Source organism: Meleagris gallopavo, chromosome 5 (genome assembly GCF_905368555.1).
Source record: "Meleagris gallopavo chromosome 5, MGAL_WU_HG_1.1, whole genome shotgun sequence".
NCBI classification, from domain to species: Eukaryota; Metazoa; Chordata; class Aves; order Galliformes; family Phasianidae; genus Meleagris; species Meleagris gallopavo.
Genome location: NC_139408.1, coordinates 22,671,105 through 22,684,185, shown reverse-complemented (window position 1 = coordinate 22,684,185; position 13,081 = coordinate 22,671,105). Strand labels below are relative to the sequence as shown.

The following is a 13,081-nucleotide window of genomic DNA, read 5'->3' as shown; positions in this document are numbered from 1 at the left end:
GATTAATGGTACCTAAAAGATTTAAGTGTGAGCTGTGTGCTCAGGAGGACTGGCTGGGTTGGCGGAGGGCTCTTGCGCCAGTATTCTGAGATGGTTTCTAGTGATATGCAAGAGGTAAGGAGAGTAGGGGCTGCAGCCTGAACCAAAGGGCTTCCAGTGAAGGCGGGGCTGAGGCTGCAATCTGTTGTTGTTTTTTTATTAATGACAAGTAATGTGAAAGTGTGTGCTTCTGCAGTTCTCCAGCATGAGTTTATTGTTGGTGGTTTTCCCCGGGAGTGCACTAGAATAAAATGAATAACAATATTCGCATACCATTCTTCCTCACCCTCTTGTCTCTGGAGACCGATTCAAGGGCTCTTGTTTTCTTCTTTTTGGAAACAATTAGCAGATGAATGTCTGGGCCATGCAGTTCGCAAACACCTGCTGCTGGATGCAGCCGTGCCCCTGGGACAAGGGCTGCTACGTGCTTTCTGCCATCTGCAAGTTACCTCTAGGATGGCACATTTGTGCTGGCACGCTTTTTGTGCAGCAGTAAGGAGCCAGCAGCAGCAGCTGCCTGCAGAAACACTGTGTGCGTACCTCGGGCAGAGGATCTCATCAGCTGCAGTGGGTCCTTGCTTTCAGTGGCCAGTAGCAGCTTCTGATCCGCGTAGCATTTGCGCACACAGAAAACCTTGCTGGCGGGGAGGCTTTTAGTGCATTGTGGACACGGCAGTGCCACCGGCTCAGGGCCTGCACTGCTGGGGTCAGTCAGAGCATGCCCCGGCAGTCCTTGTGCTGGGGTGAGGCCTGGCAGCAGTGCTGGGAGCCTGGTGCAAGGGGTGGAGGCGGCCGCTGTGCCATAAATAGATCCAGCACGCCGAGATCTGGGCACGAAGATTGAGTTGCTATGGAGATTGAGCTGAATCAGATTACCTGCGGCTCTGCTTTTACAGCTTGCGCATATGTGGTGGCTGCGTGGTCGCGCGTGTGCGGCAGGCTGCTGTACCCAGGCCGGAGCTGGGAGAAGCAAGGAGGGAAGCAGCTGAAGGGCTGTCATATGCCAAATCTGTTACCGTAGAAACCAAGAACCTGAGCCAGGCTGGCTTCAGTCTTGTGGTGTTCTAGAAAGGCTCCTGTCTTTGCTGTGTGATGCTTCTGCTTGTGAGCTAATTCTGCTTAAGTCTGTCTGTGCAAGCTGCCTCCATTTTGCTGGAATACCGCTGTGCAGACTAAAGATGCATCCGTGCTGTGTCAGGCATGTTTTCAGTAGGGCAAAGAAGTAATATCACTGCAGTAAGAAAGGAAGAAATCTGTGCATTATTCACATTCTTCCAAAGAGCTTCTGAGGGGTCATTCTGTATCTCCGCAAACTGTTTTCCCACTTAATTCTCTAAGTTTTTTCAATTCAGTTTAGCATGTTCTTTTCCTCAGCCTTTATGGATATGTGGAAAGTGCAAACAGTTGGGATGCATCTGCTGCTTTATCCATAAGAAACTCTTACTGACTCAAGCGATGCTGTCTCCCATTGAGGATGCTTTTAGAATGTGCCTGTAGTCCTCTGCTGAGCTGTTTCTGAGACGTATGACTACTGCTAAGGTGTTTCACAGAGCCACCCCTGTATTGTAGGCTACCCATGCTGGATAAATATACCATCACCTGTTTTAGGTTGGTTTGCAATACTTTGAAAATGCCTTTTTTTCTCCCTCAGTTGTGCCGAAGTGCTACTATCTGTTTAAGAGTCACACACTGCTATCTTGGCAAGGTGAATGGTAACAAAAAATGAAGCAGCTGCACCAGTATAGCAAGTCCGTCCAGATCTGACTTCAGAAATTGTTCCACCTTCTGTCAGTCTCTTCCATCAGGTTCAGGAGGAGGAGGTGTTCTCAGCCCATAACATCTAGGATCATAGACTCTTGGAGTTGGAAGGAGTCCTGGAAGGTTGTTTAGTCCAACCCACTTTTCTGTAATGAACAGGGACACCTATAGCTAGATTAGGTTGCTTAGTGCACCATCCTTGAATGTCTCCAGGGACAGGGCATCCACCACCTCTCTGGGCAGCCTGTTCCATTGCTTCCCCACCCTTATTGTCAAAAATTTCTTCCTTATATTCGATCTAAATCCAATATCTAAATCTCTTCTTTTTAGTTTGAAACCATTTGCACTTGTCCTTTCAGTGATGCATGGCGATGGGACAAGGGGAAATGGCCACAAACCGAAGCACAGGAAGTTCCACACAAATGTGCGTAAGAACTGCTTCACCGTAAGGGTGACAGAGCACTGGAACAGGCTGCCCAGAGAGGCTGTGGAATCTCCTTCTCTGGAGAAATTCAAGACCCACCTGGACGCCTACCTGTGCAACCTGATCTAGGGAGCTTGCTTTGGAAGGGGGGGTTGGGCTCGATGTTCTCTGGAGGCCCCTTCTAGCCCCCATAATTCTATGATTGTGTCACAGCAGACTGCTAAAAAGTCTGTCCCCTTCTTTCTTATAGCCCCCTTTAGATACAGAAAGGGCGCTTTCTGGTCTCCCCAGAACTCCAGGCTGAACAGCCCCAGCTCTCTCAGCCTGTCCTCGAAGGGGAGGTGTTCCATCCCTCGGATCATTTTTGTGTCCTTCCTTTGGACATGCTTTGACAAGTCGACGTCTCTCCTGTGCTTAGGACTCCACATCAGGACGCAGTACTCAGGTGAGGTCTCACCAGAGCAGAGGGGCAGGATCACCTCTCTTGCCCTGCTGGCCACACTTCTTTTGATGCAGCCAAGGATATAGCAGAAAGCTGCAGGGGCACATTGCAGGCTCGTGTCCAGCTTGCCATCCACCAATACCCCCAAGATCTTTTCAGTGGGGCTGTGCTGTATCCTCTTGTCTCCCAGATTAGATTGATACTGGGGGTTGCCATGACCCAGGTTGCAACACCTTGCACTTGGGTTTGTTGAACTCCATGAGGTTCATCTGGGCCCACTGCTCCAGCCTGTCCAGATCTCTCTGAATGGAATCCCATCCCTTGGGTGTATCAGCTGCACCACACAGATTGATGTCATCAGCAATTTTGCTGAGGATGCACTTGATCCCACGTGATCGATGTCACTGATGAAGATGCTGAAGAGTACTGGTTCCAGTACTGATCCCGAGGGACACCACTTGTCACCGATCTCCATCCAGACACCAAGCTGTTGACCACCACTCTCTGGGTACAATCTCACAATCAATTCCTCGTCCATTGAACAGTCCACCCATCAAATTTATATCTTTCCAATTTAGAGAGAAGGATGTAATGAAGGACCGTGTCAAAAGCCTTAGTGATGTCCAGATAGATGACATTGGTGGTTCTTCCCTTGTCCACTGACGCAATTACACCATCATAAAAAGTGACAGGGTTGGTCAGGCAGGACCTGCCTTTGGTGAAGTCATGCTAGTTATCCCATATCACCTCCCTTTCTTCCATATGTCTTAGCATAGCTTTTAGGAGGATCTTCTCCTTGATCTTCCCCATTACCAAGATGAGGCTTCTACCCTTCTTAAATGAGTACTGTATTGCATTTTTCCCTGTCAGTGGGGACTTCACCTGACCACCATGGCTTTTCAAAGACCGTCGAATGTGGTTTGGTGACTGCATCAGCCAATTCCCTTGGAACTCTGGGATGCACCTCATCAGGACCCACTTGCCCTCTGCCTGTGTTCGTTGTGCTTGTAGGACCTCTGTAGTGTCTGGATAAAGGGCAAACAGCATAATGGGTTTCTTAGGGACACTATATTTTTATGGATAAAACTGCTAGCAATGTTTAATACAGCTGTTCAGCAGTGAAGGTGTAAAATGGCTCATGTGAGATGGAGGCTGCATGTCTGCTTCTTTAAAAGCTTAGTGCAAGCAAAAAGAGTATGTGCTAGAACAGAAGTAATGGCTGGAAGTACACAGACTGGGAAGAAGTAGTCAAAGCTTCAGCGATAAAGTTCCCTCTAAGATTATTAAAATGTCTAAAAATGGATCAAAAACTATGAACTATCATGAATAGTTCATACCGTTTTTCAGACTGTGTTGATTTAATTTCTACAATGAGTGAAATGGGGTTCCTGGTCACACAGGTTGGCGGTCCTGAGCTCCATGTTCTGTTTCTGAGAAGCAAGCAGACAACTCTCTTGGCATGCTCAGGGTGCATAATGTAGGAAAAGGAAACCTGTCAGCCAAGCAGTGGGTGTTGAAACTCCTGGCCACGTTTACGTCTGCTTCAGCTTCCAGTTTAGTTTGATTGGTATGAAGTATCTTGATTTCACAGTAAACAACATGCTAGGGTTCTCTATAGATCTGAACTGGGTACAGATTGTCTTGGCTGGGTATAAATAGAAATCCAAGATGTTCCAATGACATTTTAGAACTGAGAATTTCGTTCCTTCTGGGCTTTTTGGTTTGAAATCTGGTCTTTTGCAAGGTAACATTTCAGTGAACCAAAATTCCCATGGCTTCTGTCCTGCAATTTTCGCTTTGTCCTTCACAAACGTCCTCTTTTTTGGTCTTAGAAATTAATGTCCCACTGTGCTCTTTACTTATGCAGTCAGTAAATTGTATTGTCTGATGTTGATTTATATTCTAAGATCCATATACTGCCGAATTGTGAGGTGCATTTGTTGTATCAGGTGAAAGCTGGAAACAATGGCAAGACAGACCTCATTCTGCTACCATTCTGAACTGGGGTACTCAGAAGGCAGGGCTTTGCATCTGTCTGTTTGCAAAATGATCTCCTGCTAGCTTCATATCATTCTTTAGAGCAAACGTATTTAAATTCATGAAAACTTTCATATAGGTGAGTGTAAGATCGGGCTGTCAAATCTGCAGTTCAAATTATTCATTGACGAATTCCTCTATTCCTTGACTTTGTTCCTGTGGCTCTGTGTCTGCAAATAGAAGGCACAAGGGCTGCAGCCGCTGAGGTGTAGATGAGACATTTGTGAGGACTAGTGCTGGGTATTGGTCTGACACAGATGTTTCTGACCTGATAAAGAGTCTTTCATGCTGTTCTGTCCATCCTGTGGTGTGATGCGTTTCCTGTTGTGTATCTTTATATAAACATATCTTTCTGGGAGGAGCTTGCAGAACACCACACATCTTCTCCTTTGAGAAGTTCTGTCACAACCTAAAATGTGGTGGTCTGGGAATTTTGAAAATTAGCGTAGTGCCAATAAATAGAAGTGTTGTTTTGAGCCCTTTTTGTCCCCAGTTACTGGAAGACCACAGATTAGTGCCTGCTCTGGTCTCTGTCTTTGTGTCTGGCCATCTTTGTCAGCTTGCACCAATTCCTGTGTTGCTGATGCTGCTGCAGTATGTGAGTAGTGCTCATCCTCACTAAACTGTCCTTATGAGTGCTTGGGTAAACACTGCTGATCCCTGCAACATGATGGGTTTCTGCAGTAGCTTTCCATGGTAGCCTTCATTTCTGTTTCTCCCTTGAGCTGCAGCTGCAGAGAGTTTCAAGCAGTGCTCAACAATTTGACCTTCCAAGGGCTGGATCCAGTACATTTGTAGAGAGAAAAGCAGACTGCAGGAGCTCTGCTCAGAAAGAAATAACCTGGAATTAAAGCAGCTTGAGAATAGGCCATCATGTCAAAGCCTGTACCATCTCAGGGTCAAGATATTCTCAGTTCAGGTTCATATGGTAACGTGAAAGGGGAGAAATAGGATAAACAACCAGAAGATCTTCATCAATCTTTGATCTCTTTCTGTTCTAATACGCTTAGTTTGTAAAATCCAGAGGAAGGATGGTAGCAGATCTGAGGAAGGAACTACTTTACCTCATTGCTTGTAGAGAAGTAAGCTCCCGTCTGTAGTTGTGCGATAGTACTTGGCTGCTTGCTCCCAGTGGGTGAGTGGCCGCTTAGTAAAAACAGAAGTGGCGTGGGCAAGGGAGGAGGAAGAAGAGTGTTAGTTTTCATTCATATTGGTACCCCGGTCTGATTCGTCTTGTCACTGCATGAGCACTCATACCTGCACAAAGCAAGGGACAGCACTGGGCTGAAAGCAAGGTTTTGGCATGTGCAGGGAAAGGCAGGGCTGTAGAGCCTGTTTGTGTTGGCTGCGGTGAATCAGCTGTGGCGTCTGGCTGCAACCAGGAGCAGGAAGGTGAGGTCCTGCAAATACTGGTCTAACACTCTTTGGTTGTTGTCATCACCCTTCTAGATACTAAATCTCTGAAGAAGAAATCCAAAAAAGGGAAGGTGGACATTTAATGCCAGATTGTGTATTTATACCGATGAAAAGAAAGAGGTCTGTGAATGGCCATGACTGCCTAAAACACAGACTTTTAGGAAATGTAAATAATACATCTACCTATGTATTTGGTGTTCTTGATTGTGCCTCTGACACTCTTGCTGTTCTTGTTTATAGGTTGAACTTGCTGGACGTTTCCAAGTGAATTGCTCCCTGGGGCAGTTGCTCACAGCTGACCGGACAACGGGCTGCTGGGCTGATGAACGGCAATTCACTGAGATGACATAGGAAGGGGTCAAGGACAATGGTGCAGAAAAAGAAAAGCTGCCCTCGGTTACTCGACTACCTTGTTATCATTGGAGCCAGGTAATGTAAAAGATTCTCAGCTGTGCTTTTGTGTAGGCAGTAGAGTGGGAACGTGTAGCACTTATGAGGGCACACTTTGTGCGTAGGAGGTGTTGTCTGGAATGAATGCAGACTGGGGGCATGTAGTAGGACTAGGGCATTTTTTGAAAGATACTACTGCAGTTAGAGCTTTTTAGCTTGTGCTTTGGATCCTCCTCTTCAAGGATCTACAAAGAGTGACTAAGAATAACCCGTTTATATATGACTCTGGTAGCTTGTATGTCTAACCGTCTTTGCTTCTGTTGACATCAGAACAGGGTGATTCACAAACTGAAAATACTGAAAGCTGTGTGTAAGCAAAATGCTAGTGGCGGTTACTTCTCTAGCTTTTGAAGAGTAATCTGTAAACTCCGTTAAAAAAAGTCTGAAACTTGCCTTACTTTTCTGATTCTCCTTCTAATACTTTTAGTCTCATAGAAACTACATTAATGCTTTTAATTTATTTTTTTTAAGTCTTATTAGTTATCAATTAATAAAATGTTATACTTATCTGCTTAAGGAGTGTAAAGAATGTGGGGTTGGTGTGCTTTTTGTCCAATGTGCAGATGCACAGCAAATGTTATTTTTCTCCTTTCAAAATTTGTGTGGTAAATTTCTGCCAGTTTATTTAATGGATGTTCTACAAAGTGGACTGTACTTTCATTTCTGAACATAAGTGGTTTTTGTGCATCGGCTTGTTGCTTTACCTACTTTCTTTTTGAAATGCTTTGAGTGCAATATTGAGACTAAGTGGAGGAAATGATACAAGTAATTTCCTAAGTAGTAACTGTTTTATTATTGTATTTTACTGGCAGAGTAATTTGGTAGTTTAATTATTTTCTCATTGTCTGTGGGGAAAAATAACCCAGTTTTCAGTATGTAGGTCAGAAAGTGACTAGGAAAAGAAGGAAGAAATGTTGACTGCCTCTTCCAGTGATGTTCATACTGTCATCTTTTCTCAATTAAGGATTTGCTAGCATCAGTTCTGGACTCCCACGCTCCTCTTGCCTTTTGCTAGGCAGTAGACGCTAGATTGCTACTGCTTGGAGACCTGTTGTCTCATGTATCAGGTGCTTCAACAGCTGCTAAGGACAGGAGGTGGAGTTGACTGAAGTAGCTTCCGCTGCACCTCCTTCCTTAGGTAGTCCTTGTGGCTTTTACTATTACAGCTTGCTATCCATGGCACATTGGTAGCAATGTCTTTTGGAAGTATTCTGTTTTATTAGGTGTAATTCTTCTGAATGTCTGAGGAGACTTGTCTTTCTGTCTTTAGTGCATATTACTGCAAAAACACAAACTTACATATATATTATACATGTATATATATATATTCACTGGTACTTTGTTGGTGACTTTTTTTAACCATGTAGTATCATGCTTACTAAATCCTAATTACTGTAAAAATGTCAGAACTTGATAGCAAAGGGATCAAGCCAGAAAGGGATTGATTGGGGAACATTTTCTTTCCTTCACTTTCTGGATCTCATATTATACTTCCAGCAGTTATTGTTTGGGTAACATTCATGGAAAAACTGTGGTAGGAGGATAGTTAATGCCTTGAAAGAATATATTCATTTGCTGGAAAAAGCAGGAATAAACAATGTTGTCTGTCTTCCTTTGTATTCCATTAGTGATTTGTACAATGTTCAATGAGCCACAGTAGTAAATAGGCCTGTATATTACTACCTAGCTTTTGTAGTAACTTGCACTTCAAATCCAACTTAATAATCAAGCACAGTCACCTTGCTTGCTTGCTAGAACTTTTTAATGAAAATTTTACAGGATGAGGTTTTGGGTCCATGGAACTTGTTAGGAACTCTGTTGCTAACTTAATGGAAGTCAGTGTAACTTAGAATTACTAAAATAATAATAAAAAGTTTTAATGTGCTTCAACTAATAAATGAAAGCCTTTTTTGTATGCTAGAATCACTTTGTCTGACTAAAGGCAGCTGTATTTTTGCTGTTTTTCTTTCTGTTTGCTTTCATTCTCTTCCTCTATTCTTACTGGAAAAGCATTACCATTCTTGTTTTTTTCCTGTACTTTTTGGCTTGTGATTACAGTGTGTTTCTACTGGAATTGTTAAAGCTTATTGCATGTTCTATGGGGAGGAAAGTATTTAAAAAGTATTGTTTTGGCTCTGCTACACTTGTGTTATACCAGCTTTCTTTTGTGAAACCTGGTAACGTTGTAGCATTCCTTCCATGACTGACATGGAGTTTTACTCCTACCTTGGGGGGCCTCCTTTGTTTGACAGCATATTGTAATAAATTGTTCTTAGAAACCTCTCAAGAAACAGTCCAGGTGTCTTCATTATGTCCCCATATATGTCAACATATATTCCAGGGTTGTGGGATAGGTGGAACAAGGGGACACAGGTTTGCATGTTACTGGTACTATAGAGCACTGCTTATAAGAGCACTGAAACAATGTTCTGCAGGGCTCTGGTAAGATCTTGAGTGTTACCCGTAATAACATGCTGTATCACTCCATCATTTATTTGATTCCTTTCCTAGGAAATCCTTGGTTTTCTCAGTTAGATTTTCTTTTTTTTTTTTTTCTTGTTTATCCATTGGATTTTCATCTGACTATGTTTGGAGATGGGAAAGTGTCTTTTCTACCCAAGTATTCTCTGTCCCTTGCAGTTAAACTTGTTTTGGAAATCAAAGTCAGGGCGATATGACAGTACAGTATTCTCCTGGGAACAATGTGCTCCTGAAACTCCTTTTTTGACTCAAAGAAGTCAACAAGCAGAGTGGCTCCTTGTTGGGCCTTGATAACGATGGTGTAGATTTTTTTTTATTTAAGCTTTTTGTGTTTGTTGGGCTTGTCTTAGATTGAGAACTGTGGCTAGTGACTGAGGAGCTGCATTTTCTCTGGATGTTAGGATTGAGAACAACCAAAGATGAAGCTGAGCTTGCAGGCCCCTGACATGTCAGTAATGAGATAACAAAAATTTTTTGCGATGTTAACTAACTCTGTACGCTTGTTGTTTTTTCTTTTTGTTCTGTTTTGGTTTTTGTAGGCAGCCAAGTAGTGACAGTGTTGCTCAGACTCCTGAGCTGCTACGACGTTATCCTCTAGAAGACCACGTGGACTTTCCTCTACCACCTGACGTTGTGTTCTTCTGCCAACCAGAAGGATGCCTGAGCGTGCGGCAGAAACGCATGAGCTTCCGTGATGACACTTCTTTTGTCTTCACACTCACAGACAAGGATACGGGTGTCATTCGCTATGGAATCTGTGTCAACTTCTACCGTTCCTTCCAGAAGCGAGTACCCAAGGAGAAGGGAGAAGGCACAGGAGGACATCGAGCTCCTTGGGAGGGACAGAAAATCGCTAAGTCTGGGGATGCGTCTGCACCCCAAGAGGATGTGGGCACTGAGAGTTCAGAGAGTGGCTCTTCACTGCAGGCCCCAAGTACAGAGCCTACCCCAGATGTGAGCCGGTCGCCCCACAGTAAGCGCCTGGCCAAAGGCAGCCATCGTTCTCGAAACAGCACCCTGACTTCTCTGTGCATCCTTAGTCACTATCCTTTTTTCTCCACCTTCCGCGAGTGCCTGTACACTCTCAAGAGACTTGTGGACTGCTGTAGTGAGAGACTGTTGGGCAAGAAGCTGGGGATTCCTCGTGGGGTTCAGAGGTACGTTGGGTGGGAAGAAAGAACTTTATCCTCTCTCTGTTTGATTCCAAATGTCAAATTGCCATGGCAAATTGCTGTGATAGGTGAGGTTGCAGAAGTCTTTGGTCTTCTGCAGTTGGTCTTCTGTTGGTGGTTGACCTTTTTGCTATTTTAACCTGAAATCACAATAGAAAAGGGAAATTTTTGTGCTGATTTGTGTAAGAATTCTCTATTTTGTACTGTCACCTGGTGTGATTTTAGTTTTTGATATTAATGTGAAGGCACTATGCTGCCAGCAACTGACACAACTTCTTGGAAGCTGGATGCTATTGCTGTGGTTATTACTTTGGAGTATAAGCTCTGTAGTAGTGCACATCGGGACTAGCAATTCTCTGACAGATTAGAAACAGTAAGAAATAAGGGTGAATTTCAACTTAAAGCCAGAGGGAAATGTTGAAAGTGTGTTTTACAGGTTTATGAAAAATAATCTGAACTTCAGTGTGGGAGAGAAAAGAGAAACAGGAATGTTTGAAAGAGATTGAAGTAGAAGATTTGAGGAGGAGAGGGAGGAGAGACAGAAAACCAAGGAGTTGTCTGTGAAGTATATAGGAATGGAGGTTTGCAACAGCAAATGAAACAGTATCTTGGTGTTATCTGTTATTATAATGCTAGCTATGCAACAAAAGCTGTTGTGCTACAGGATACAGAAGGTATCAATTGTGGATGCATATTTGTATTATTGTGCCTAGCCTCTATGTTCCAGGAAGATATTTTTTGCTTTCTGACTCATGAACTAAAAAGAGCAAATATAAAATGAATCTGTGGAGAAGGAGGGAATTATTTTACTGTGAAGATGAGTGGGGGCTGTGAGATAGTTCATAATCTGAGTTTTATAGCTTTTTACCTTCCAACTTAAACTTGTCAAAAGTAAAATATGCCAGGGCATCTGACACTTGTGTATTTGTAAGTTCCTTTCCTCTTGTATTAAAGAAGTCTGCTCCTGTTCGCAGCATAGTAATCTACTTGTTGGGTTGCTGCTGTAGAATAGTTCTAGGAATGTCCTGGGTTTCTGACTGATTCCTGCTTGCACAGATTTATGACCTGAATCCACTGGTTGTTGGGGAAAAAGTGATTCTTTGAGAATGGAAATAATTTTATTAAATTGAAGTATGAAGGGGGCTTATTTCATTACTTGGTTTAGTTTGATAATTCCTGAGGCAGAAAAGAGCTAAACTTCATGGTTTTCTTCAGCTCTATGAACTCATCTGAATTTTGAAAGGAGTGTTGACATATTCTAGTGTTTGAATGGCATGTGGTATTTTAAAGATTTGCTGTTGGACAAAGTTCGTAGAGTTGAGAGAAGAACAACTGAGTGACAGATGAAGACTGCTAAGCATCCATCAGGATGAGCAAAGCTGCCAGTTTGAATTACTGTGTGCTTTGCGAGCTGTGACCTGGAGAAGTAGAGTGGTTTCAAAGTGATGGCAGAATAAAAGTGAAACTGAATCCTTAGAGCTGTGTCCTGAATCCTTGAGTGTGCCCAGTAACAGCTTCATGTCCTCTGCATTACAAGTGGCTGAGGGGAATCTGGTGGATAAGAAGCATAGTGGCTTCAGATTGCTCTTCTTTTGATCCTTCCAAATTTCTGTTACTTTTTAATCCTTTATGAGGCATCCAGTGCTGTTTTTGTGGGTTTTTTTTGTTTGTTTGTTTTAATTTTTTAAGGTATGAACTGTAAGGTAGAACCTCTAATTTGAGCCATACTGTTCTAATGGATCTATTACAGTGACTGGAGATATTTATTAAGCTATTTCACAGTGGCTAAAACAGGTTCATGGCCGTTGTGAATGCAGTACTACAACAGTAAGGGCTGAAATAGATTATCTAATTCACTTCCTTTGTGAGATCCAGTTTCAAATTTTGAAGCTCTTAAGGCCCTCAGCAGCACCGTACACACTTTTTGGCCAGCCTGTCTGTGAGCTACTTGTTTGGAGGTTGATAGTTTAGGGCTTTTGTTAAGGTACTTAATACTTCCCAGTCAGCTTTCAGAAATGTATATTCTCAGCTGAAATGCAGCCATTTCTGCCGTGGGTTATTCATCTCAATAAAAGGCAATTTGAGACTCAATATAAAAGTGTTTTATGACGCCAAAACATCTGGGACATCTGGGTGTGGCTTATTTTTATTATCTCAGCTTACTACTTCCTGTTCTTGCAAAAGGTTGTAGAACTGATGGAAGGAATCCAGTCATTCAGGCTGCTGTGGTTCTGGGCAAGATATGGGAGTATTCCAGTTACACGCTGAATTTCAAGCACCATCTAAATGAATGCACAAACTCTTGGGCCAATGTGGCAAACTCGTGTTGATTTCTGCCTCAGAAAGATCCGTAGTTCCCCACAGTTGTTGCAGCTTGTTTAAGTCCCTGCCCTTCTCTTCCCTTGTCTGGCCTAGCATGTTAGCAGTGTCTTTTAATTCTTGGTGACTCTGCCCTTTCTCTTGAAGAGCCAAGCCAAATGGCTGTCAAATGAAGCCGTTGGAGTATTAATCTTCTCATTTCTCCCTCTTTAGGGATACAACGTGGCGGATTTTCACAGGCTCACTCCTGGTGGAGGAGAAGTCCAGTGCACTGCTACATGACTTGCGGGAGATTGAGGCCTGGATATACCGGCTGCTGCGTTCACCAATGCCTGTTGCTGGTCAGAAGCGGGTGGACGTGGAAGTTTTGCCACATGAGTTGCAGCCAGCTTTGACCTTTGCTCTTCCTGATCCATCCCGCTTCACCTTGGTGGATTTTCCATTACATCTACCTTTGGAGTTGCTGGGAGTGGATGCCTGTCTTCAGGTGCTGACTTGCATCCTTCTGGAGCACAAGGTAGGAAGGGAAGAATTATCTTTGAA

The 13,081-nt window shown here is 43.4% G+C and overlaps 1 protein-coding gene across 16 annotated transcripts in view; it reads left to right on the top strand.

The window, feature by feature from the left end:
• The window catches only part of MADD (MAP kinase activating death domain), a 70,621-nt gene that overhangs the window by 5,592 nt on the left and 51,948 nt on the right, over window positions 1-13,081 (top strand). For 15 of the 16 annotated variants that reach the window (XM_085224682.1, XM_085224681.1, XM_085224679.1 and 12 more), the window contains exons 2-4: window positions 6,357-6,545; window positions 9,587-10,204; window positions 12,752-13,055. In XM_085224682.1, the coding sequence (XP_085080808.1) occupies window positions 6,484-6,545; window positions 9,587-10,204; window positions 12,752-13,055 (984 nt within the window). In that variant the 5' untranslated portion in view covers window positions 6,357-6,483. Of the gene's footprint in view, window positions 1-5,950; window positions 6,093-6,356; window positions 6,546-9,586; window positions 10,205-12,751; window positions 13,056-13,081 lie in introns of those variants that run through there. The other variant, XM_085224670.1, reaches the window with a different exon arrangement.